This window comes from Lithobates pipiens, unplaced genomic scaffold, assembly GCF_037356315.1.
Source record: "Lithobates pipiens isolate NorthernLeopardFrog02 unplaced genomic scaffold, aLitPip1_a1.2 Scaffold_27, whole genome shotgun sequence".
In the NCBI taxonomy this organism is placed as follows: domain Eukaryota; kingdom Metazoa; phylum Chordata; class Amphibia; order Anura; family Ranidae; genus Lithobates; species Lithobates pipiens.
In genome coordinates this window covers 87,433,451-87,459,205 of record NW_027507788.1, presented here as the reverse complement: position 1 = coordinate 87,459,205, position 25,755 = coordinate 87,433,451, and the positions used below count along the sequence as shown (strand labels likewise).

Genomic DNA, 25,755 nt, shown 5'->3' with positions numbered 1-25,755 from the left:
GTTCTTAAAGAGACCCCGCTACAGCTGAATTTCAGGAATTATTTGGATTGCAAATTTACACTGGTCCAGTTTGCAACAATGTAAGTATATACAGTACATTACTTATACATCAGGAAGTTGGCAATCACTGTAGTAATCTGTGCTACTACAGTGGTAACCGCAATCTTTTGGGTCCTGCTGGCGTTTTGTGTTAACTGGCTTCCCCTTTGCACACTGACCACAGGGGGGTTGCTCTTTTGGCACTAGCACAATTCATAGAACTCCTTGCATTTTCCAACCACTTAAAGATCACCTGCCTGCTTCTGACATCAGTTTCTCTATATGCCACCCTGCTGTCCAGCTCTCTTCTGGTCACCTCCTCCTGCCCCACAGCTCTGCCGGGTTCCCCCCCCCCCTCTCCGGCTTGGGACATGTCAGGATGGAGAGCGGGGTAGGGGCCGGTAAATATGTCATTTAGCAGCCCCTTCCTTGTCTGGAATTACAAAGTCAGAACCGATCACTGACTCTATCCATTTATAACTGTGGCATAGTAAACTGTTTTTACTCTGCTTTCATTTATAAATGAGTGGGAAGTTCTGTACAGAGTGATTCCTATCCATTCATTCTGTGCTGCTGAAGCTGCAGAGATGGAGATTGAGGGCTGTGTCCATCTCCTTTCTCTGTCTCAAAGGTGAGATGGCAGGGGTCTGTGTAAATCGCTGATATCTCACCAAAGCCCCCTAACGGGGCTCCTAAAAAGATTGTAAAAAATAATATTGTTAAAAATTAAACAAAATGGTAAACAAAAAAAAAATACTGGCACCAGTGGCAGAACTAACCGGGTTACAAAGGTTGCACCTATGTGGCGTTCCACCACTGGCCTCAGAGGTAGGGGCCCCCAGGCTTGGAGGGAAGGGCCCCCAGCCAACTGTCCGGGTGCCCTTCATGGTTTCTTGCACCAGGGCCCTGAAGGTTCTAGTTACGCCTCTGCATATGCGCATAGATGTGTTTGCATTGATGTACGAAAGCATCAGCATATACTCAAGTACGGCAGTGTTCACTTCTATAGCCAGCTGTGCGTGCTACCTGCAGCTACCCAGGCGAGGAAAGGTGCCCGGATTTTAGGCTACACAATTTTTTAAAGTCTAAAACAGTCTGTGTGCATGAAGCCCTATAGGTAGTGCATCTGTAACACATATCACAACCTGATTACTGGGTTATTAGATATGTGGTTCCAAGTTGTTAAAGAATATGTAAAACCCAACATTTCATATTTCTGCTATGTGCCTGCTGTACCATGTACTTGTATGAAAAAGTATTCAGTTCTCTTTGTACTACTTCCTTTGTAAGAAATCCTTGGTGTTCCTGCCAGGGATGCAGCACCCACCACTGCCAGGAATGCAGCTCCCACCACTGCCAGGAATGCAGCAACCACCATTGCCAGGAATGCAGACCCACCGTTGCCATCAGTGCACCCTGATTGATGCCCTTCCATCTGCAGCCTCGGAGGGGGCAGGACAAGTGCCAAAATATTACATACAGGAAAGTCCTGCCTCCTTTTATGGACAGAACAATGGCAGTGCCAGAGATGGGACTTCCTATTACAGAGGCTGCCGTGTAAACAGGAAATACTCCTGTGTGAATGGCACTCGTCCCGCCTCCTCCATATCCCCTCCAAGGCAGCCTGCATATATATCTTTTGTGGCTCCGGCGCTGGGAGATTGTTGGGGGCCACAAAAGATATATATGTCCAGATAACCAGGGGGGCTGTTCAAATCCGAAAAGCGGGGCCGCGATTGGCCCGCGGGCTGGACTTTAGACATGCCTGTCATATAAGATTTAAAATCTTCAAGTCATTTCAAAAGTAATTTTTGCTATTGTAAAATCTGGAGTCTTCATTAAAATATTCCCTTGTGGTCCTGCCATGGGTATAGGGTTACAACACTTTGCCGCTGTCTCTCAGTAATGTCCCTATATTGTCACCCTGTCACATGGGCTTCCAATGGAAGGATGGAAAGCCTCATTTTCTACCAAGGTGCATCTGTAGGGAGCCCTCATATGGGACTAGTGACTAGCCCTTTGCCCTCTGCCTGCATTTTTTGAGCACAGCTTCTTTAGTGCAGGCCTTCTTAAACTATCTATACTTAGTACTTACAGTGCCTTGCGAAAGTATTCGGCCCCCTTGCACTTTTCAACCTTTTGCCACATTTCAGGCTTCAAACATAAAGATATAAAATTTTTATTTTTTGTGAAGAATCACCAACAAGTGGGACACAATTGTGAAGTGGAACGCAATTTATTGGATATTTTAAACTTTTTTAGTGTTGAAAATATTTTTATTAAGACATGTCAAGTAAAAACAATAAACAGTAACCATCATGAGGCATATACAGACAGGAACAGTGACAGAGGTACAATTACAGGAGATCGGCTAACGACAATCGGCCATAGCCGGTCCCTGACTGGAAGCTTGGAGGGTAGAAAAGACGGCCTGTGCTCCGGTCCCTAAGGTCACAGTAGGGGAGAAGCACCCATGGGTTACTACATGACGTAGTTTTTAGATAAGAACATAAAAAAGAAAATACAGAAAGGAAGAGAGAAGAGAAAAGAGCAAAGTAAAGAGGAGCAAGGCAGTATAGGGGAAAGCTAAATAGCAAGAGGAGAGGAAGAAAAAGGGGGAGGAAGGGGGGGAGGGGGAAGCAATTGGATAGGGGGGGTAGGGTAAGGGAGAGCCCACAGCGGCCTTATGCGTTTAAGATTTGGTTCATTAAAGTGTCAGAAGAAGAGAAGCGGAGCCAGATCGACCACTGAGAAACAAATTTGGCGTAAGTGTCATTGTCCAGTGCCAACATCTCCTCCATTCTCATGGTGTCATTCATAATCGATACCCACCGCGACAATGGGGGGGTGGTCGTCGTCTTCCAATAGGCAGGTATCAGTTGCCTAGCGGAGGACATAAAAAAACGGAGCAACCTTTGTTTCTGCGATTTAATAGACCCTGGCAGAATAGAGAGTAATGCAATTTTTGGAGAGATAGGAACCGGGGTATCAGCCAAGAGATTATAGCATTCAAAAACCTGTGTCCAGAAGGGGCGGATCCTCTCACAGTCCCACCAGACATGCATGTAAGTTCCGACTGAAGCTTCACAGCGCCAGCAGGTGGCCGGGGTAGACGGGAAAATCCTGTGTAAAGTAGCAGGGTCCCTGTACCACCTGGACAATAGCTTGTAATTCTTTTCTTGGGAGTAACAGGAGATTGTTGACTTATGTGTGAAATGAAAAGAGGTATTCCATTCCGGCACAGAGATGTCCTCACCCAAATCCGCAGACCACAGCCTGGTGTAATGTGGGAGTTGAGCATGTGCTAAAGTCTGTAGCAGGTAATATAAGGAGGACAGTAAGTGTTTGGGAGTTTCTGGAAGCGAACACAGTTCCTCGAAATTGGTAAGCTTGCGATGTATCTGAGAGGAGGAGTGTAGTCGTTTGGCAAATGCGGACACATGTAGGGCCGTGAGCCAATCTCCAGAGTCTGTCACGGAGACCGGGGTCCCCTGAGAGGGGTGCACAAAGGTACGGGCCTGCGGCCAATCTGTGCGCTTAAAAGGTCCTAGGGAGGTTGCCCCTGCACTTTGTGGCAAAGCAGGATGGTCAAAGAGGGACGTCAAGGGGCCCGGGTCCGAGGAGAGAGTGGAGTTTAGTCCCGTCCTGTACCACGTCGCCAGGGAAGCCAAAGTCAGAGGGGACAAGGAGGTCATACGAGTGTAGGCCAGGTTATAACCCCATGGAAGGGCTCGGAGATCTACAGGAGAAAGGTCCTGTTCAACAGACACTGAGGCCTTGCAGGAAGGGCGAGAGAACCACTCAATGATGCGAGTTAAATGAGCGGCCTTATGGTAAGTCTCAAAGTCAGGGAGGCCTGTGCCTCCCAGAGTCTTCGGGAGCGTTAGTAGTTTAAATTTAACCCTGGGGAGGCCCCGGTTCCACAAAAATCTGATTGCCAGCGAGCGTAGGGAGATAAAAAATGATTTGGGAACGTGGATGGGTATTGTTTGAGATAAATATAGGAACTTGGTTAGAGTGTCCATCTTCAGGATATTAATCCGTCCGAACCAGGGCAAGGGAGATCCCCCCCACTCCTCGAGGTCCTTCCGTATACGGTTAAGCAAAGGGATATAATTCAGAGAAAACAAATCAGCTAGGTTGGAGGGGATAACAATCCCCAGGTACGAGATCCCTTTAGCCTGCCATTTAAACGAGAAGTTGGATTGCAGAAGGGACAGCGTGGAGGGGGCAAGGGATATGTTAAGGGCTTCCGTCTTAGAAATGTTGAGCTTAAAGTTACTGTAGATACCAAAGCGTTGAAATTCACTAAGTAGGGATGGTATGGAAATGTGTGGATTCTGAATATACACTAGGAGGTCATCAGCATACAAGGAAAGTTTGTGATGGGAAGATGGAGTTTGAATACCAAGAATGGAGGGGTTTTGTCGTATGGCACAAGCCAAATGCTCAATGATGATGACAAAGAGGAGGGGGGACAGGGGGCAGCCCTGCCGAGTACCGTTGGCAATATCAAAGGGAGCCGACGTTGTACCGTTGACCAGGACCGCAGCTGAAGGTCGGGAGTATAGGGACATTACTTTTGATATGAAGGAAGCTCCGAGGCCAAGTTGTTCCAGAGAAAGCTGTAGAAACCTCCAGCTGACCCTATCGAAGGCCTTTTCAGCGTCGAAGGATAAGAGGCAAGCTCTCAGACCTTTACGTTGGATCAGGGATATAAGATGTATCGTCTTGGTGGTGTTGTCCCTTGCCTCCCTGCCAGGGACAAACCCCACCTGATCATTATGAATAATCTTAGGCAATAGGGGGGACAGACGGGTGGCTAGGACTTTTGCGAATAGCTTGATATCTATGTTGAGTATTTTAAACTTTTTTAGCAAATAAAAAACTGAAAAGTGGTGCGTGCAAAATTATTCGGCCCCTTTACTTTCAGTGCAGCAAACTCACTCCAGAAGTTCAGCGAGGATCTCTGAATGATCCAATGTTGTCCTAAATGACTGATGGTGATAAATAGAATCCACCTGTGTGTAATCAAGTCTCTGTATAAATGCCCCTGCTCTGTGATAGTCTCAGGGTTCTGTTGAAAGCGCAGAGAGCATCATGAAGACCAAGGAACACACCAGGCAGGTCAATAATACTGTTGTGGAGAATTTTAAAGCCGGATTTGGATACAAAAGATTTCCCAAGCTTTAAACATCCCAAGGAGCACTGTGCAAGTGATCATTTTGAAATGGAAGGAGTATCAGACCACTGCAAATTTACCAAGACCTGGCCGTCCCTCTAAACTTTCAGCTCAGACAAGGAGAAGACTGATCAGAGATGCAGCCAAGAGGCCCATGATCACTCTGGATGAACTGCGAGAACTACACCTGAGGTGAGAGAGTTTGTCCATAGGACAACAATCAGTCGTACACTGCACAAATCTGGCCTTTATGGAAGAGTGGCAAGAAGAAAGCCATTTCTCAAAGATATCCATAAAAAGTCTCGTCTAAAGTTTGCCGCAAGCCACCTGGGAGACACACCAAACACGTGGAAGAAAGTGCTCTGGTCAGATGAAACCAAAATCAAACTTTTTGCCCACAATGCAAAACGCTATGTTTGGCGTAAAAGCAACACAGCTCATCACCCTCAACACACCATCCCCACTGTCAAACATGGTGGTGGCAGCATCATGGTTTGGGCCTGCTTTTCTTCAGCAGGGACAGGGAAGATGGTTAAAATTGAGGGGAAGATGGATGCAGCCAAATACAGGACCATTCTGGATGAAAACCTGTTGGAGTCTGCAAAAAAACTGAAACTGGGACGGAGATTTATCTTCCAACAAGACAATGATCCCAAACATACAGCAAAATCTACAAAGGAATGGTTCATAAATAAACGTATCCAGGTGTTAGAATGGCCAAGTCAAAGTCCAGACCTGAATCCAATTGAGAATCTGTGGAAAGAGCTGAAAACTGCTGTTCACAAACACTTTCCATCCAACCTCACTGAGCTCGAGCTGTTTTGCAAGGAAGAATGGGCAAGAATTTCAGTCTCTCAATGTGCAAAACTGATAGAGACATACCCCAAGCGACTTGCAGCTGTGATCGCAGCAAAAGGTGGCTCTACAAAGTATTAACGCAAGGGGGCCGAATAATTTAGCACGCCCCACTTTTCATTTTTTTATTAGTTAAAAAAGTTTCAAAAATCCAATAGATTTCGTTCCACTTCACAATTGTGTCCCACTTGTTGGTGATTCTTCACAAAAAATAAAAATGTTATATCTTTATGTTTGAAGCCTGAAATGTGGCAAAAGGTTGAAAAGTTCAAGGGGGCTGAATACTTTCGCAAGGCACTGTACTCATGAGCAAGTAAATCACTTATGCACTAACAAATCTTTTTTAACTACCCATGGTGACTCTACCAAGCACCAAATTGTCAGACATTCTCAGAATTTGGGACCAATGGTTGCTGCCAATGTTCCTCAAATAGTTTGTAAGTTCTTACCAAAGGAGTTGTAGGTAAAGTGTCTCAATATTTTTTGTTGAAACGTCTCCTGTTCTTGATCCAGATGCACATGTCCTGTTTAGTATAAAGATATTAGAATTACAAATGTGGTATTTGTGAACTAAAACTGTAACTTCACAAATATGAGGAATGTCATAGTGTCAAGGGCTAAAATGTCATATGGCACAATCTGAGAATGAAGATCCATACCAAAATGTAATTGTCTACATGTAGATTTATTCCAAGTTTAGATAAAAACGAGTCTCAGGGGACAGAGAACAACGGCCTTTATCAGGGCTTCTGTCAGGAAAGGCTGGCTGGGGACAGTGGTCCGTCACCTGTCTGTGCGCTCCTGTGGGTGCCTGGTGCGCGTGTTCGCGCTCGCGTGGTCACGCTACCCGTGCGCGCGGGTGCGCGGTTACCGGCGCCAGGTGGGCTATTTAAACCCAGTTCTCCCTTCAGATCTTGCTGCTTGATCTACAGCGTTCCTGAGACTATTACCTGAATCTGTTCTGTTTGTGTATTGACCCGGCCTGACCAGTGACCTTCCCTGCCTTCTGCCTGCCTCTGACCTCCGGCTTGTCTACGACTCTGCACCTGTCTCATCCTCTGGTACATCCATGCTCATCCGTTAGCGACCCGGCCTGTTCCACGTTCCTGCCTCTGCCTGCTGCATCTGTTCCTGTACTGACTGTCTGGTTTGACCCGGCTTGCCTGACTCTTCTGCGTGCCTGCCCCTGAGTGATCCACCTGTTCCTGTTGGTCTCCTGCTGTCTACTGGTTCCTGTCCGCTGCCACTGGGGCCTGCTTGTCCAGCTACAGTTCCTGAAGTCAGCCTGATCCATCTAACGGCTGTTGATCCTGCCAGCCACTCGTGCTACCTTTGACTCCTGTGCCTCCTGTCACCATCATCAGGGGCCGTGAGTCGGGGACGCAAGAGAGGTCTCCTTCTGCATTCCGGGCTCACCACTAGGTACGTGACAGCTTCAAATGAAGGGTAAATTATACAAAATATTATGCTAAATATACATTTTTGACCAAGCTGGCCTGGGCTGCTCCAATCAGCACTATCCTTCCAAATTCTTTTTCTGAATGGCATATATGGTGTTAGTTACATAGTTAGTAAGGTTGAATAAAGACACCAGTCCACCCAGTTCAACCTGAGTGAGTGTCTACAACTGTCCCTATCCCTGTACATTGTGTCTCATTAGGATGGGGTAGTAAATCAGTAAGAGTCCAATTTTGTTTGATTTACCATCACTAGATTTTATATAGTGTTTTTATGGTATTTGTTTTATTACAGCCCATCTTGAAACATCCTACTTGTAGTGGGGCTGTGTCCACACAGCAAGGGTTTACTGTACCTTTAGGTCCAGAGGGCATGGTAAGGAAGATTTACTTACTCGACCCTCCACTCTTCCATACTGCTAAACCAGTTCTTGCAGCATATTTTCCCCTCATGTTCCAGTGGTGAGGATCATAGGCGTGTGCACAGGGTGTGTCAGGTGTGCCTAAGCACACCCTAATCACCCTTGTGCTGGGCACATTTCCCCTGCTGCTTGGCTGCAGAGAAAGGGACTGGGGAATATTTGTCCTTAGTCCCTTTCTCTGTCTCAAAAGTGAGACATCAGGGGTCTGTTTAGATCCATGATATTTCACCAAAGCCCCCAATGGAGCTCCTAAAAAAATTGTAAAAAAAAAGTAATATAAAATTGTAAAAAATTCATAATAAAAAAAATATAAAAAATAAACTACCGACACCAATCTCTGCCCTTCTGACACCGTCCACTGCTCTACCGACACTATCCATTGCCCTACTGCCCTATAAATACAGTATATGCATACATATGAGCTTTGGGGTGCACACCCTAATGCAATAGGCTGCGCACACCTATGGTGAGGATCATGATGTCATAGCCCTGTCTATAGCCCTGCACTGGAAGTGACAATGCTGAGGGACAGAGCATGGGAGAGCATCGTCTGCCGGAGTTGCAGAGGGTCGGGTATGTAAAATGCTTTTACACTCTCCTAGAACAAGGAGTTAAGCCTTGCATTGCCACCGCAGCCCCCCCTGATTTCCTGGATTTCCTGGAGTTGGGCTTCAAAGTTGTGCAGGATTTTCTGATTTCCTGGAGTTGGGCTTCAAGGTTGTGCAGGATTTTTAAGTAACCACTATGATCTACTGGAAATGGTCAAATTTTTCTTTTGCTTTTAGTCTTGGAGTCAACCTCCAACTGTCTAAGAACAGCTACATGAAGGCAAGTAAAATATAAATGATGTAGAAGATGTATAAAATGGATTATGTTGCTGCTCACACTTAGGGTATAAGTTTAGTAAGAAAACTGTAAAGGTGGAATTACTCTCTAATGCCTTGTACACACGGTCGGACATTCCAACCACAAAATCCGACGGATTGTTTCCGACAGATTTTGTCAGAATCTGGTGTTGCATACACACGGCCGGACAAAGTTGTCGGAAAATTCAATTGTTCGGAATGTTGTGACGTTCGTTGCGTACGATGGGACTACATAGAGGCTAGTAGCCAATAGCTTTGGTCTCGTAATTTGATCTGAGCATGCGTAGCACTTTGTCCGTCGGAATTCTCTACAAACGATCAGAAAAAGTCTGATCAGATTTTTTTGTCGGAAAATTTTAAATCGTGCTCTCAAATTTTTTCCGTCAGAATTTCCGACAGAAAAAGTCCAGTGGAGCCCACACACGATCGGATTTTCCGACAATATAATCCAATCGGACTATTTCTATCAGAATTTCCGACTATGTGTACAAGGCATTAAAGGGACCTTAATGCCGTGTACACACGACCGGACTTTTCGTCGGACTAGGTCCGACAGTCTTCCCGACGGACTTTCGGCGGAGTTCCGGTGGACTTTCTGAATGAACGGACTTGGACACACACAACCACACCAAAGTCCGAAGGATTAGAACGTGTTGATGGTACGACCGAACTAGAATAAGTAAGTTCATAGCCAGTAGCCAATAGCGGCCCTGGCGTTGGTTTTTGTCCGTCGGACTAGCATACACACGAACGGATTTCTCGTTCCGGTGGGAAAATTTAAAACGTTCTATTTCTAAAGTCCGCCGGATTTTTGGCAAGCAAAGGTCCAATGGAGCCCACACACGATCGAATTGTCCAACAGACTTGTTCCGTCGAACCTTTGCTGTCAAAAATTCCGGTCGTGTGTACGCGGCATGAGATTTGGGTAGTTAAGCCTCAGTATCTGAGCTATACCCTAAAGCTGAACTCTGGGCAAACAGCTTAATTCACACTGTTTTACCTGGCCAAAGATTTATATTTCTGTCCATTCAGTCTCGAGATGTACACAGTTCTGCTACACAGCCCAGCCAGGCTGGAGAAATGAATTTACTCTACTGCAGTTAAAGGGCAATAATAAAACCCTTAAATAATCACCTCCCCTTCAGATATGTGCCATTCGCACGCTCCCTCGTTGACGCTGACACCTTCCATCGGCATCGTCTAGGTTTGGGATCTTCGGTCATCTTTTACTTGAACAATAGTCCTCTTATATTTTTATCCCTTGTGTCAGAGTTGTGACAGGGAGCCATATCTTACAGTATATTGAACCTTGATAGATCCCTTCTTATTGTCATTTCAATTTTTCTTCCCCTACCCTTTCCTCCATATCATTCTGGTCTCTTCCCTCCCCCTCCCTTTTTTTTCTCTTTCCTCCCCTCTCCCCTGAGGAACTGAGCAGCCCCCCCCCCCCCCCCCTCTCTGGATCGTGACCACAAGACTGTTTTATTCTGCCTCATCTTCTATACTAGCATTTATTCCTTCTGTTAAGCTGGACTATCTTCCCAGCTATTGGTTTCCTTGTTTCTGAAATAAAAACACCTACACACTGGGAATATATCTATATTTCATTATTTGTACTTTATGATGTATGTGGAAGCTCAGATTACATTGAGCTGTGTAAGCCAACAGATGCCTTCAAACCTGCACAATTATCTACTTCCTCCTCTGTTCGTCCAGAATAATTTGATTTGTACATTGTTTTTCTGTTAAGTGTATAACATGTACTCCTTTCTTTAAATAAAGAATAATCAAAAAAAAGACATTGGGGTTGATTTACATAAATTGGAGAGTGCAAAATATGGTAAAGCAGATTGGCTACCATGCACAGCAGCACCCGATATTGCACGGTCCCATTTTAGTAAATCAACCCCAATGTCTTTCCTACGACCTGTCTCTGCAAAGTACTAATACTGACTGAGAAACTTGGAGAATCTAGCTAGAACTTAACTAACCAGCACTAAACAGGAGGGGAGGACAAAGAGAGAGATAGCAAATCACATCAGTAAACAAGTTGCAGTGGCCCAAATCCTCCACAACACAACATAGTAAAAATACATATACGATCTTGTCGACTCCGATCCTACGCCTGTCTCCTCTCTACCGTGGCTCCCTCCTTTTCATGGTCCGAAAATGATAGGACCATGTTTAGCCCATTTCCTACAATTATGTGACTCAGTCAAATATTCTGCGGGCTTGATTTCCCCTCATTTCCCACTATTGAAACTCCTTCATTGTCCATTATTCCTTCCGGGTTGTGAAAACCCAGCTCAATTATTATGGTGGACTACACACAGGTTTACAGACGTCCATTCCTTTATACCCCCACTAGGATATTGACATTTGATGCCTTACGCTCTTCTCATGATAACCCTTAGAGAGAACATTATAGCTACCTACAATTGAGACACTTCCTCCAACAACTAATCAAGTCCCGCCCTACCCCATACACCCTGACTCCTTTTGAGAGTCTATGTAAAGCCATACCCCATTCCCCAGGCATGATATCGTTGATATACTCATCCGTAATTTCTGCAAAAAAGCCTCTACTGAGACCATACCATCTTCAATGGGAAAAATTTCTTATAATTTGGCAGCCATGGATCACATACTTCCAACCTTCTCGATTTGATGGCACGCTTCTCCTGATCTGATACTCCCTTGACCCACATACCGTGGACTCTTCTCTTCTTCCTCCCCCAATTACTCTTCTCTTTTCTACCAGACTTTCCCTCTTCTTCCCTTCTGACGTCTCTTTTTCTTCTGTATACTATGTTTTCTGCATTAAATCCATACCTTTATTAGGCCAAAAGGGTATTGTCCAGGCCAGAATGGTTATCATTGCAATGTTATGTTTTCCACGTTGCTTTTTTTGTTGTGTCAACTTTTTACATAGTATCCTGCTTAATATAGATACCCTTAGCCACAAAATTTTGTTGGCATATGTTCTTGTTTTATGGATACCCTGTTTTCCCAGGGACACCTCGGAAGGAGAATATGTTATGAGACATTAAGTCCGTTACCTGTATATTTATGTTGCTCATGCCTTCCTTATGCCATTTTGTATTTGTTGCCTTGTCTCTTTGTTTGCCTAACATGCAATGTAACCATCTCAAAACTACTCTGATATGTTGGATTACATGCTAATATACCTTTGTAAAAAGAAAACAATACATATAAGTGGGACAGAACACTCTTCATACATGTCTGTATGTCAGGGAGTTTGTTATAGTGGAACTCCAGTGAAAAACTTTAACAATAAATTGAATGCTTGGTTTTATTATCTAAGCAATGACAACTTAAATCTGCTTGGTAGTTATGGGTAAAGCAGCCCATAGATTTTGCAGTCTTCTTTCCTTCCACCACGGGTGGTGGAAAAAATTGCTTGATTTCCCACAATCAACATAGTCAGTGTTATGATCTTCCGGCAGGAAAGGCCGAACACAATTTTCGCTGCTGGCGGTTAAAGCCACCAGCAGTGATCGAATGCAAAAAAAACTGAAAGGCTAGTTGTATTGAAGTTGGTCGATAGAGCAACTTCAGTAAAACCAGCCTGTTCATATATGGATTGAATCTCATCCGATCCATGCTGAACCAGCCAAGATTCGATCCATCTATGCCCAGAGTTACACTGACACATTTCTTTTGAAAAGGCATAATTTAGATAAAACCTAAATTTGGTATTGCAATGCCAAAGCTCTTCAGTCTCAAGGTTACCTACTGTACTACCTACCAGCTTCTACTTCACTGATTACGTCGGGCGGAACTTCACTGCCAACAGCATAGGCACCCTCATAGTAGGCAGCGGCACCTTCCGTAGGTACTTGTGATGGTAAAATATGGTAATCAGTTTTTTGAGCAGGTGTAATGGCATCCGGGATTGCATAAAGATTTTGGAAATCTTCCAGATCACAATATAGTGCTGAAAATGTATAAAAAAAAACAAAACAACAAATATAGTTGTCAAAGTAAACACTAGATCATTTAAAAGGTCGGTTCCCTCACCAGGTGAAAATAGAGGGAAAAAAGCATAAGAAAAGAAAACTGATGCAGCCACCACATCTAATGATTGGTAAGCTGCATTATATTACATTTGTGATTTTGGGTCTAATAACGCTTTAAGCCTTCATTTAGACTTCCTCAGTAGAGTGAATCTAATAATAATTATTCCATCCTGTATATTTCCATTGTTCTTGGTCTTGTTTTTTTGAATATATGATATGTTTTTTTTCTAGCAAATGCCTTTGTATGAGAAAATGTCTTACCTGCGTCATCTTGGTGAAGCTGTAGGTGTTTCATTTGTTCAGAAATAAATCTTTGCTGCGACCGAGAAAAACAAAACATAAGTTTGAACCGGAGCAACCTGTATCAGCATTTAGCGTAACTCCATCCAAAAATGTTTTGTTTGTTTTGGTTAGATGAAGAAGTGTTCTCTGATCTCCCGCTGCTCCCCGTCCTGACATCCGTCCTGAGCAGTCAGAAGGGGCTGGTAAGCTCAGGACACATGGTACAGGAAGAGGGGTGTTGGGTGCATTGTGGGGTGGCATTTTTATTAGATATAGAGGTGATCAAGCAGCTGAATAAATGTAAATAAAAAGCTTTGTGTAGAAATGTAAACAAACTGTTGGCTGCTATAGCGGCTGTGAGTTTGTTTACATACCAGTATTGTCACCGCCACAATGGTTACTGCGGCAAAATTAGAGGACCAGTGTGATGAAATGAGCTCCGGTACAGAGGGTGGTGGGATTGGACTCTCAGTCCCCAGGGATACACATTGGTGGAGGTATTTATTATTGAAATTGCAAACAAGGATACATGCTACTATTCTATTTGGTTTAATCTACACATTTTTTTACACATGGTTATTCTGCATGCTGCTGTAGCGGCGGGCTCCTGAAGAGCATGGGCTATGCGTTTTTCAAAGTTAAACATTACCTAAACTGCAGTTTGGTTTGGGTTTATTTGTCTAAATTGGACCTCTGCATCTGTCTAACTGGACTGTGAGATATCCAGCCTGGCCACAGGGGGCACTGTCTCTTGTGGCAGGCGGGAAGTGGTCTGGTTAGGTGCTTGGGTACTCTCTTTTGGAGCCAGGTCAGTGGGAGTGGCCCTCTCGCTGTGCCCTCTGGGAGAGGGTATTTAAGATGCGGATGTCACGTGGTTCGGGGTTCCGGTCCAGTATGATGTGCTGATTACATGGTCCTGGTCCTCCTGACCAGCCCCCAGGAAGGCTATGGCCTGGGGTGCGGATCCACCCAACTTTAATGTCTCGGGGCTGGCTGGTCCGAGACAAGGAATCTAAAGGAGGATTCTGAGGTTGTTGGGTGCCGTCTCTGGTTCAGGAGAGACCCAGTGACTTCAAGCATTCCAGGGGAGGACTCTTTAGAGGAACACCACGTACGGGTTGGTATTCTTAACAAGAGCCTGGAAGGGCTGAAGTAACCAAAAGAATCCGGTCTTGTGGATATTGCCAAGCAGGCTAAAAGATCCATGTATCCTACACGTGTTCTGAAGCTTAGTTTCCCTACAAGTTCTGCAACAACGTCTGTGACAAAGACTTTGTTCCTGAGTAAGCACCTTGTTGGCTGCTAGGCCTTGTGAGAGAGGGACTGTCCAACTCGAGTGATCATCCAGTTGCGAATGGCTATTCTCTGGATGCAGTCAAAGTAAGCAAGATCTTTAACGTTTTTTGGACTTTGCCATTAAGAGTACCTGAACTTCCTTTTCCAACCCTCTGATCCCAAGTTGAAAGACTGTATAATGGTTTGAGTTTTGCAAATAAAATCCATTCAAGTGGATCTATTGTCAGTCTCAAGTTACTGGGCCATCTACCACGGGACATCCCCTAGACGTGCAACAAGGAGAACGTAAGGTAACGGTAAGCCCAAAAATAACCAGCAGCTCCTTTGGGGGTTAGTGCTACATTGCCTATTATTATCTGTTTGCCATCCTTTGTACAGTATTTCCCTTGATAACGTGTTTACTACATGCCTGATGCTGCAGTTCACTATTTTCAAGTATGCCATGACATGTGTATATAATTTATTTACTAGTGCCCCCAACCTCCTCCACTTAATAGTATATAAATGTTTTCCAAGCCATCTTTTATGCTTTAAAAACTTAATACTTCCCCAGGTCTGTTTTATATATGGAGTATTAATATACTGATAGAGTAATTACAATAGCAAGAAGCATCACCTGAACCTGCTTGTGGTAACCCCTGGGATACACACAGGTCTTATGGTCTATAGAAAAAATGCTGTAGACCACAGCACCACACATGGGAGGCATTCTTCATGGTACCCCACCTGCTCTCATGTCCATCCATCCACAAATCAAATCTATGTAATCCAGGGGTGTCCAAACTACGGCCCTCCAGCTGTTGCAGAACTACACATCCCATGAGGCATTGCAAAACTCTGACATTCAAAGACATGACTAGGCATGATGGGGATTGTAGTTCCTGAACAACTGGAGGGCCGTAGTTTGGACACCCCTGATGTAATCCATCCATGTAGGCATCCAATCGAATCTATGTAATCCATCCATCCAATCTAACCTATGTAATCCATCCATCCATTCTAATATATGTAATCCATCCATCCATCCATCCATTCATGCAATTTATTCTATATAATCCATCCATGCAATTTATTCTATATAATCCATCCATCCATTCAATGTAATCTATGTAATCCAGCCATCTAATCTAATCTATGTAATTTATTATTATGGGTATTTATTTTGTGCCATCAATTTACGCAGTGCTTTACATATATATATATATATATATATATATATATATATATATATATATATATATATATATATATATATATATATATATATATATATATATATATATATATATATTCACAACAGTCCCTGCCCTTAAGGAGCTTACAATCTAAGGTCCATCCATCTGTCCAATCTAATCTATGCAGCCCATCCATCCCATCCAATCTATGCAATCCATCCATTCAATCTAATCTATGTAATCCATCCATCCAATCTATGTAGACCATCCATCCATCCAATCTAATCTATGCCATCCATTTATACATCCATCCAATCTAATTTATGTAATTCATCCATCTATCCATCCAATCTAATCAATGCAATCTAGCCACCCAAACAATTTTATGTAATCTATCCATCAAATTGAATCTAATCGAATCCATGTAATCTATCCATCCACATGCCTCCCAACTTTTTTAGATGAGAATGAGGGACATCTACAGTTTTGCTCATAAGTTTACATACACTGGCAGAATTTATGATTTCTTAGCCATTTTTCAGAGAATATGAATGATAACACAAAAACTTTTCTTTCACTCATGGTTAGTGTTTGGCTGAAGCCCTTTATTATTAATCAACATTGTTTACTCTTTTTAAAACATAATCACAACAGAAACTACCTAAATTACCCTGATCAAACGTTTACATACCCTGGTGATTTTGGCCTGATAACATGTACACAAGTTGCCACAAAAGGGTTTTAAGGGCTATTAAAGGTAACCACCCTCACCTGTGATTTGTTTGCTTGCAATTAGTGTATGTGTATAAATGGTCAATGAGTGCCTGGACTCCTGACAGACCCTTGCATCTTTCATCCAGTGCTGCACTGACGTTTCTGGATTCTGAGTCATTGGGAAAGCAAAATAATTGTCAAAGGATCTGTGGGAAAAGGTAGTTAAACTTTTTAAATAAGTAAGAGATATAAAAAGATATCCAATGAATTAAGAATGCCAATCAGCAGTGTTCAAACTCCAATCAAGAAGTGGAGAATGAGGGGTTCTGTTGAAACCAAACCACGGTCAGGTAGACCAACTAAAATTTCAGCCACGACTACCAGGAAAATTGTTCGTAATGCAAAGAAAAACCCACAAATAACTTCAGGTGAAATACAGGACTCTCTGAAAACATGTGGTGTGAGTGTTTCAAGATGCACAATAAGGAGGCACTTGAAGAAAGATAGGCTTTGTGGTCGAGTCACCATAAGGAAGATATTACTATGCAAATGCCATAAAGTATCCCACTCACAATATGCCAAACAGCACAGAGACAAGCCTCAAACCTTCTGGCACAAAGTCATTAGGAGTGATGAGACCAAAATATAGCTTTTTGGCTACAACCATAAACGCTTCAATTGGAGAGGAGTCACCAAGGCCTATGATGAAAGGTACACGATTCCTACTCTGAAACATGGAGGTGGATCACTGATGTTTTGGGGATGTGTGAGCTACAAAGGCACAGGAAATTTGGTTAAGAAAATTGATGGCAAGATGAATGCAGTATGTTATCAATAAATACTGGAGGAACATTTGCATTCATCAGCCAAGAAGCTGCGCATGGGACGTACTTGGACATTCCAACATGACAATGATCCAAAACACAAGGCCAAGTCGACCTGTCATGGGGCTACTGCAGAATAAAGTGAAGGTTCTGGAGTGGCCATCTCAGTTTCCTAACCTCAATATCATTGAGTCATTCTGGGGAGATTTCAAACATACAGTTCATGCAAGACAGCCCAAGAATTTACAGGAACTGGAGACTTTTTGCCAAGAGGAATGGGCAGCTTTACCATCTAAGAAAATAAAGAACCTCATCCACAAATACCACAAAAGACTTCAAGCTGTCATTGATGTTAAAGGGGGCTATACATGGTATTAAGAACTGGGGTATGTAAACTTTTAATCAGGGTCATTTGGATAGTTTATGTTGTGATTTATGATTTAAAAAAGAGTAAACATAGTTGAGTAATAATAAATGGCTTCAGCCAAACACTAACCATGAGTGAAAGAAAAGTTTTTGTGTTATCATTTATATTCTTTGAAGAATGGCCAAGAAATCATACATTCGGCCAGGGTATGCAAACTTATGAGCACAACTGTATTAGTCTACTATTAATTTATATTGGCTTTTGAAATATACAAATGCAGCAAATTATAAATTAGATAAAAGGTTTAGCACTGGGAAACACTTTTTGATAAATAGTGCATTTTATATACAGCTACATAGATCAGACCAAAATTAAGGACAAATAAGGAGGGACAGAGGGACGGTATCAAATGAGGAACAGTTCCTCGAAATCAGGGACACTTGAGAGCTATGCATCCATCTAATCTAATCTAATGATTAGATCTAAGGCCAGGGGCCCTTTGATGTCCATTACTGATTATAGACTTCAGAATTTAGCTCAGGGTAATCAATGTAGAAAAACTCACCTCCGCTGTATCACCAACCTGATGGCTACTGGAACCCAACTGTTGAAAAGCTGTCTGGCCACCAATTGCAGCATACTGCTCAACTGTAAGTGGTGGAAAAGTAAAAAGTAAATTGGACATAAAGAGAACACAAACTGAGCAGGTATGTTCTTTAAGTGGTAGGTGGCATCCATAGCTATCAGGTTCACAGGGTAGGAAATCTCACTAATACAGATTAAAACCAGCCATACACAGTTCTACATGGAAAATCATAATGGGTGGTCCTGTCACTCACCTCCTGTGTGACATCCTTAGAAGAGCAAAGGAAATTGTCAGCCAAACAGCAGGGTATTTTGACAGCCAACTGCAGAGGCCCTCAGAATACAATAACCCAGCATGGGGATCCGTCCATTCATGCTGTATAGCATGGATGAAGGAATCTGTTTGATTTTGTTTATTCAGCCCCGGCTGAATAAAAGAAAATCTGTCAGTGTATGGCCACCTTAAGACTTGCTGGTTGCAGTAGGCATCACTGAGAATTCCCATCCACCAGCATGCAGGCAGAGGTTGCCACTAATGCCCTCTTTCTGGCTGTCATTCTGATCCAAAAACTTCCACCACTGACCGATATAATGGAGCTTTTACTTCACAATCTGCAGCTAGCATTTTTAGACTAAGGTTAGCATAGGCAGCATCAATATTTCTTTCAGTACAGGTTCTCTTGAATTATTGTACTTTTAAAAAATGACATTATAAAGCAGTATTTAATTCAGGCTTCCCAGGCATGCACCAAAGGATGGCCAGGAATATGTGATGGGAGTGTTCAGGCTGAAATGATGATCTGCATGAAATTGCTGTTGAAATCTCTAAATAGAACTCTGTATGATTTGGCTTTCTAGCTATGAGACAGCTGATGATAAGAAAATCACCAGCTCTTGGATTCCCAAACCCCTAAGGGCCCATTTCTATTTCTGTTGCATGTAACGTGAGTTGCATGTAAGTAGCCCTCTAAAAATAACGTGCTGCCAAAATGTCCCAAAAAAATAAACGTGTTACAATATATCTAATGCAGTGCACCGCCAATACACTATGGTGCCTTGGGGCATGCTGCAACAGATGTGCATTGCAAAATGAATTAACACCATAACACATGTAATATGCAGTGTATTAACGCATGGAACATTGAAGATTTAGTGTCTGCCTGCTACTCAGTGCCTAACACAATTTGTGCCTAACACAAATCAGGAAAGCATGGTTTTTCTGAAACTGGCATCACCACATTCCTGTTGCATATAACACTCTTAATTTTTTATGGCGTCTGAACTGTAAAAATACTGCTTCTGGCCACTAGATGGTATCATAAGAAATTCCTATGATACTTGGCTCCATCAGGTGGCAAAATGTGGTATTTTCCTGATAAAATCAATGATTTACGTTTGAACAGCCCTATTCTCAAAAAACAAATGTAAGTTTACTGGGCAAATGTAAATTCTTTCATAATCAACCCTTTAAGAGGAGCTCCAGTCTCCTGTGAAAAAATTGAAAGTCACCAGCTACAAAAACTGTACCTGCTGACATTTAATAAACAGCCATTCACCTCTCCCATGATCCAGCGATGTGTTTATCCCAGCCGTTTTCTACTCTCATCTTCTGCCTTTGACATCTTAACTGTGGGCACCTGGCTGTGACAGTTTGCTGCTTCACAGCCGGTTTCCCTCTGCGCGAGGCACGCTGCGGATTGTGAATGAAAGTCTTCTGGGACCTGTCAAGTCTCCCAGAAAACTGCACGGAGGGGGGCAAAAGGAGTGGAAGTGGATACAAAATCGGGTATCCGCGCCCCCCCCCCCCAACTCTCCCCAAAAGTGCCATTACTGAAAAAGGAGCAGGGGTGGAGCTCTGCTTTAAGTAGCAAACATGTAGAACTGGAGTACTTCAGAGTAGAATCAAGGTTTTAAGCATATACTTTTGCTCTTAATTATTAGAAGCATAGTGGGCATCCCATAATAGTAATTTAAAAAAATATATATATTTTCTCGTTTTTCTAAAAACAATGTGGTATGCTATTTTAGCTAAAAGGTCTGAATATTAGAGTTATTGTTTAAGTAGCTTTGTCTATAAAAAAAAAAAACCCCATAAGACCCGTGATGTGTTCTTACTCTCCGTGTTGCTTCTTGTGATCTCGAACACTTTGCGAGGAGCAGTGAAGTCCGAGCTGTAGTCGGCCACCATACGGATGCTGTCTTTCTGATTCAGTGCTGAACGAAAATTTCTCTTCCATCTTGCTCGGTCTGGTTTATGTCTTTGTGGATCATAGCAGCCGCTATCAATAGCCCAGTCCTACAAATGTCATTAAATAAAGGTATGTTATGCATAATAAAAATAACTTTTTTTTATTTTGTTTTGTGCTTGCGATATAATATACCATATTGCAGTTTTTAACCCTTGCTATAAAAGGTAAAATGGGAGAATACTTTAAGGCTTCTAAAAAGGAAGGTTAAAGGGAAACCACAGACAAACAGTTAAAGCGTAGCTCCACTTTTGTTGAGAAAAAAACATTCCATTCTGGGTGATCTATGTACATTTCAAGGATTATATCAACCTTTGTCGCAGATTCTTACCTTTTTGTTATTCTTAAGAAATCCCTGTATGTTCCTCTCTGCCTCTGTGGAGAGTGGGTGGGTCTAATGGGAGTGGTTTCATAATTATCTATCAGGTGTGCACCGGCACAGTACTAATGAGGAAATCTGCTGGGCCTAGATGTTTTCCTACTGGGAGTATCTCACCAAAAATGAATTTTTTGTTGTAGGGGATGGCTGAAATCTGACGTGTATCTTAGACTTCTGGGAAAAATCACACAAGCAGGAAATTATGTTTCTGGGGAGTGGTCAGTACACATTCTGTGTTTAGAACACCTCCAGGTAGCCACATTGCAATGCATTCTCAGAAAACGACAGTGGCTGCAGATTGAAAAGAAAAGGTAATTTTTAATAACATTGTCATGGCTGGGCTCAGCCCTTCCTTGTCTGAGCTGGCCGCTCAGCTGTCAGCTAATTGCCAGCTCCCATTTCTCTCCACAGTTACTCAGCTGTTGATGATATCCTGCTCATCAGTCCTGCCTACTTAAGACATCCAGTCCAGAGGATCTCTGCCTTCTCCTTGATCAACATCACAGAAACTATCTACTGCGATCCTGTTCAAGACTTGCTTTGCTGACATCCCTTCTGGTTCCAGATCCTGCTTACTGTTCCACTACATTGATCCCAGATTTCTGGCTTGGCTGACTATCCGTTCCATACTGAACTTTGGCTATGTTTTGACTACGTTTTGTTCTTTTTACTTTTATTATTAAACAAGTGTGATTTAACTGTACTTCTGTCTTGGCCTGATTTAATGGTTTCTGACAAACATTCAACTACAATATGACTTGTGTCGCAATTGTATACGCTATATTATGTTTTCTTTATTTGCTATTTTATTTCCCCACAAAAGTGGAGTTACCCTTTAACTTTACAGTTGAAATACATACAAAATACTAAGAAATACCTTCTTTGTCTTTCATTGATGGTGGTATACAAAGTACTATGACAGTTGTGTTTAAACCATATAACATAAAATGAAGCATCTGTAATGTACAGAGCAGTAGTGATAGCACAGTCCCCGAGCCTACTGACCATGAAGGGCCGAAACGAGGAGAGGCAAGCCATGATCCCCAAATCTTATCAAACTTCTTCTGTGAGCAGCCTCTATTAGCAAAGGTGAATTGAGTCATAGTTTTCTGCTCTGGTCAACTCAACATCCTGAATAGAGAAATCTCCTCTCCTGGCTAGTGTGCTTAAACAACCATTATCCACAGCTGTCGGAATACCCCAAAAGTGACTGTACTTGATTGGATGCAGTTATTGTTTGACAATTTTTGCACCTGGCTCCTTCAATTTCTTTAACTAAGGTTTGTGGAGCTGGGTGGTCCTAACAAGGCCAACCACAACTCTTATTTTGGCTGATTCAGCAGCAATCAGCCACAATCCGAGCCATGTATGCAGGGATGCTGTTAGAAATCATGGGGCCCCATAAAGCCTACATGACAGGACCCAACCTCCCCTCCCGAAAATATCAAATTATATTTTCACTAAAATGCCATGGCCTCAAAGCTATGCTTTGCAGCAATGCCAGCAATTATTATGTCGTTGAACAGGACCCGTTCAAGTAAATAGCGCTCCTCTGCGGTGTGTTAATGTGCAGTTAACGTAGGCAGCGAGGAGGCATATTGCCTGGTAAAAAGAAAAATATGCCTTTGTGAATGAGGCTGTTGTTGCCATCATCCCTATGTTGTATGTAATGTGCAAATTTAAACCTCTGAGATGGTATTTTTAAGGCAACCATAGAAGTACTGAGAAGTTAAATACGAATATTGATATTTTCTTAACTGCTTGCCGACCAGTACACAACGATATATGTCGGCACAATGGCATGGTTGTGCAAATGGGTGTATCTGTACGTCCCTTTTAACACACGGCATTGTGGACGCGTGCCCACTGTGTACTTCATGACTGTGCCCGCGGGTCCCGTAGAATCGATGTCCTCCGGTGTGCCCGCGATCGTGTAACCTAGTGGCAAAACGGGGAGATGCCTTGTAAACAAGGTATTTCCCTGTTCTGCCTAGTGACATGACAGAGATCTACTGCTCCCTGTCATGTCAGTGGTAGACCACCCCCCCTACAGTTAGAATCACTCCCTAAGACACACTTAACCCCTTGATCGCCCCCTAGTGTTTAACCTCTTCCCTGCCAGTGTCATTTATACAGTAATCAGTGCATTTTTAGAGCACTGATTGCTATATAAATGACAATGGTCCCAAAATAGTGTCAAAAGTGTCTGATGCGTCCTCCATAATGTCGTAGTCACAATAAAAATCGCAGATTGCTGCCATTACTAATAAAAAAAAATAAAAAAAAAATGCCATAAATCTATCACCTATTTTGTAGACACTATAACTTTCGCGCAAACCAATCAATATATGCTTATTGCGATTTTTTTTATTTTAAACAAAAATACGTAGAAGAATACATATCTGCCTAAATTGAGAAAGAAATTTGGTTTTCTATATATTTTTTGGGGGTGTTTATTATAGCAAAAAGTAAAAAATATTGCTTTTTTTTCAAAATTGTCGCTCTTTTTTTGTTTATTGTGCAACAAATAAAAACTGAGGTGATTAAATACCACCAGAAGAAAGCTCTATTTGTGGGAAAAAAAGGAAGTAAATTTTGTTTGGGTGCAACATTGCACGACAGCGCAATTGTCAGTTAAAGTGAAGCAGTGCCGTATCGCAAAAAGTGCTCTGGTCAGATAGAGGATAAATTCTTCTAGGGCTGAAGTGGTTAAAGTGGATGTAAACCTTCACATATACCCTTGAAGTGAACAGATTCAGATGATACACAGAGATGAAACAAATCTCCCTACATACGTTTTACATGTAAATATGCTGTCTTCAGCTTTAGATATTCTTTAGAAAGTGCAGATCTTAATAGGAGATTTTCTCTTCCTGTTCAGCTCTGCAGTGAACTCTGCTAATCAATATTTTCTCCAACACAAAACTCAGGCTGGTTTTATCTCAGTTCTCTGAGAACTTGTCAGGAGGTTTCAGGCTCATAACAGAAGAAAGGAGCAGGAGAAAGCTATGGGACATAGTGCATTGAAGAGAGATAAGAAAGCACTGCAGATACATGTGCCCAGCTCAAATTTCATGAATTGAGTTTACATCCACTTTAGGTAAAAAAAAAAATGAAAAATTCTCTTTCCATAAAATATATCAAAATCATTCAAAACATGTACAGACCATAAAAACAATGTACATAGGTGATTTTACATAGTTACATAAAAACCAGTACTTGTTTAGACATAGTGGTACTCCTAATCACTGGCTTTCAAAACCATAAAATCATTGTGCTCTGACTGCAAAGTTTGTTCAACCACGGGGTATCCAACGCGTTTCAAGGTTTTTCAGAATAATCTCTTCTTCTGGGATATAATACTGCAATATCATGTAGTGTAACTTTAAGCCCTTGTACACACAGTCGGACATTCTGATGGAAAATGTCCGATCGGACCGTGTTGTCGGATAATCCGACCGTGTGGGGGCTACATCGGACTGTTTCCATCGGAATATCCGACCGACAAAGTTTTAGAGATGGGCGATAAAATTGCCGGACTTTGTCAATCATTTGTAGAGAATTCCGATCGGACAAAGTGCCACGCATGCTCAGGTCAAATTACGCAACGAACGAATGTCACCATGTTCTGAATGATCGGATTCTCCGACAACTTTGTCCGACCGTGTGTATGCAACACCAGTTTCGGACGAAATGCGTCGGACAAAATCTGATGGATTTTGTTGTCGGAATGTCCAACCGTGTGTACAAGGGCTAAGACAGACGTCACCCAAACTCCTCACCCGACAGGCCACTCCAAAATTTAGAAGGCTGTAGAGAAACTGTGCAAAGACCGCCAGGCCAGCGTGGCCTGGACATGGACGGATAGAGACGTGCATTACTTGAGCTCCCGGCCGTCTCTCACCTCGGCGGACAAACTGTGCAGATAGACCGCACTATGCCCACCTCTAAGAAAAAGACCACACACAGGAACGGCAAACCTACCCGACCACCAACTTCTGCATCGCATTCGGGTGATATCGGGAGGCTTTTTCATCTTCCCCAGCACCGCTCCCCGGGCCCCAATATGGCGCCAGAGCGAGCCCACGTGGACGCTGACCGGGCTACCTGCTCCTCACCAGACCTGGATTCGGAGGCTTCTCAGGCTTCTCTACCTGCCCCACCCCTGGGAACACCCCAGACGTTCCATAGTGCTGCCCTGGCCATCATGGAGACCCCCCCGACTGGCACAACCGGTGGAACCGGACCTCCGCCTGCTATTACAAGCTCTCCCCACGAGAGCCGACATAACCGCCTTGATTGATAAGGTGGCAGAGACTCACCGCAAGGAGATGGCGCTTGTCCGGGGAGAAGTGAAGGACTTAGCAAACAGGGTTACTGGCGGGGAACATTCCCTTTCGGCATTGGAGCAACGGGTGGAGGCCATGGAGGCCTCACAGGCCGCTCACGTGGACATGCTCCTCACTCAACAGTTGCGATTGGAGGAGATGGAAGACCGCAGCCGCAGAAACAATCTGCGGTTGCGGGGGCTGCCTGAGGCGACGGGATCGGAGGACCTGGCGGACACCGTCACTGCGATTTTCCGCAGCATCCCAGGGGTGGATTTACCCCCCCGCCTGGTCCGCTGATTTGACCAGGCCACGGAGGAAGTCCTACGGAAGTCCTGGGAGGCCCCTACTCTGGAATTTGATGGCGCTGAGGTGAGGATCCTGCCGGATATATCCCGTGCCACCCTTCAGCGGCGTGCCCTACTGAAGCCCTTGCTAGAACTGGCAAGGCGATGTGGAGCTACATACCGATGGGGCTACCCGTTATCGGTCACGTTTCGCAAGGACCAACGAGTCTTCACTCTCCGTGACATGGACTCCCTACCCGCTCTGTTTGGCTTCCTGGATGTGGAGCCTATAACCATCCCGAACTGGCTGGCGTCTCTACCCCATCCACAGGGACAGGACCTGAACCGTGGAAGAAGGAGTGACTTGCAGCCCAGACAGCAGCGGCAACGCCGCAGACCCAGGGCGCCTTC

The 25,755-nt window shown here is 43.4% G+C and overlaps 1 protein-coding gene across 2 annotated transcripts in view; it reads right to left on the bottom strand.

Annotated features, from left to right (window-relative positions):
• Nucleotides 1–25,755, bottom strand: part of LOC143933965 (interferon regulatory factor 3-like) — a 77,738-nt gene that overhangs the window by 30,887 nt on the left and 21,096 nt on the right. For both annotated transcript variants that reach the window (XM_077457178.1, XM_077457179.1), the window contains exons 3-7: nucleotides 20,220–20,400; nucleotides 18,085–18,167; nucleotides 13,123–13,177; nucleotides 12,591–12,779; nucleotides 6,526–6,600 (exon numbers count right to left, since the gene is read on the bottom strand). In XM_077457178.1, coding sequence (XP_077313304.1) covers nucleotides 6,526–6,600; nucleotides 12,591–12,779; nucleotides 13,123–13,177; nucleotides 18,085–18,167; nucleotides 20,220–20,400 — 583 coding nt within the window. The remainder of the gene's footprint in view (nucleotides 1–6,525; nucleotides 6,601–12,590; nucleotides 12,780–13,122; nucleotides 13,178–18,084; nucleotides 18,168–20,219; nucleotides 20,401–25,755) is intronic.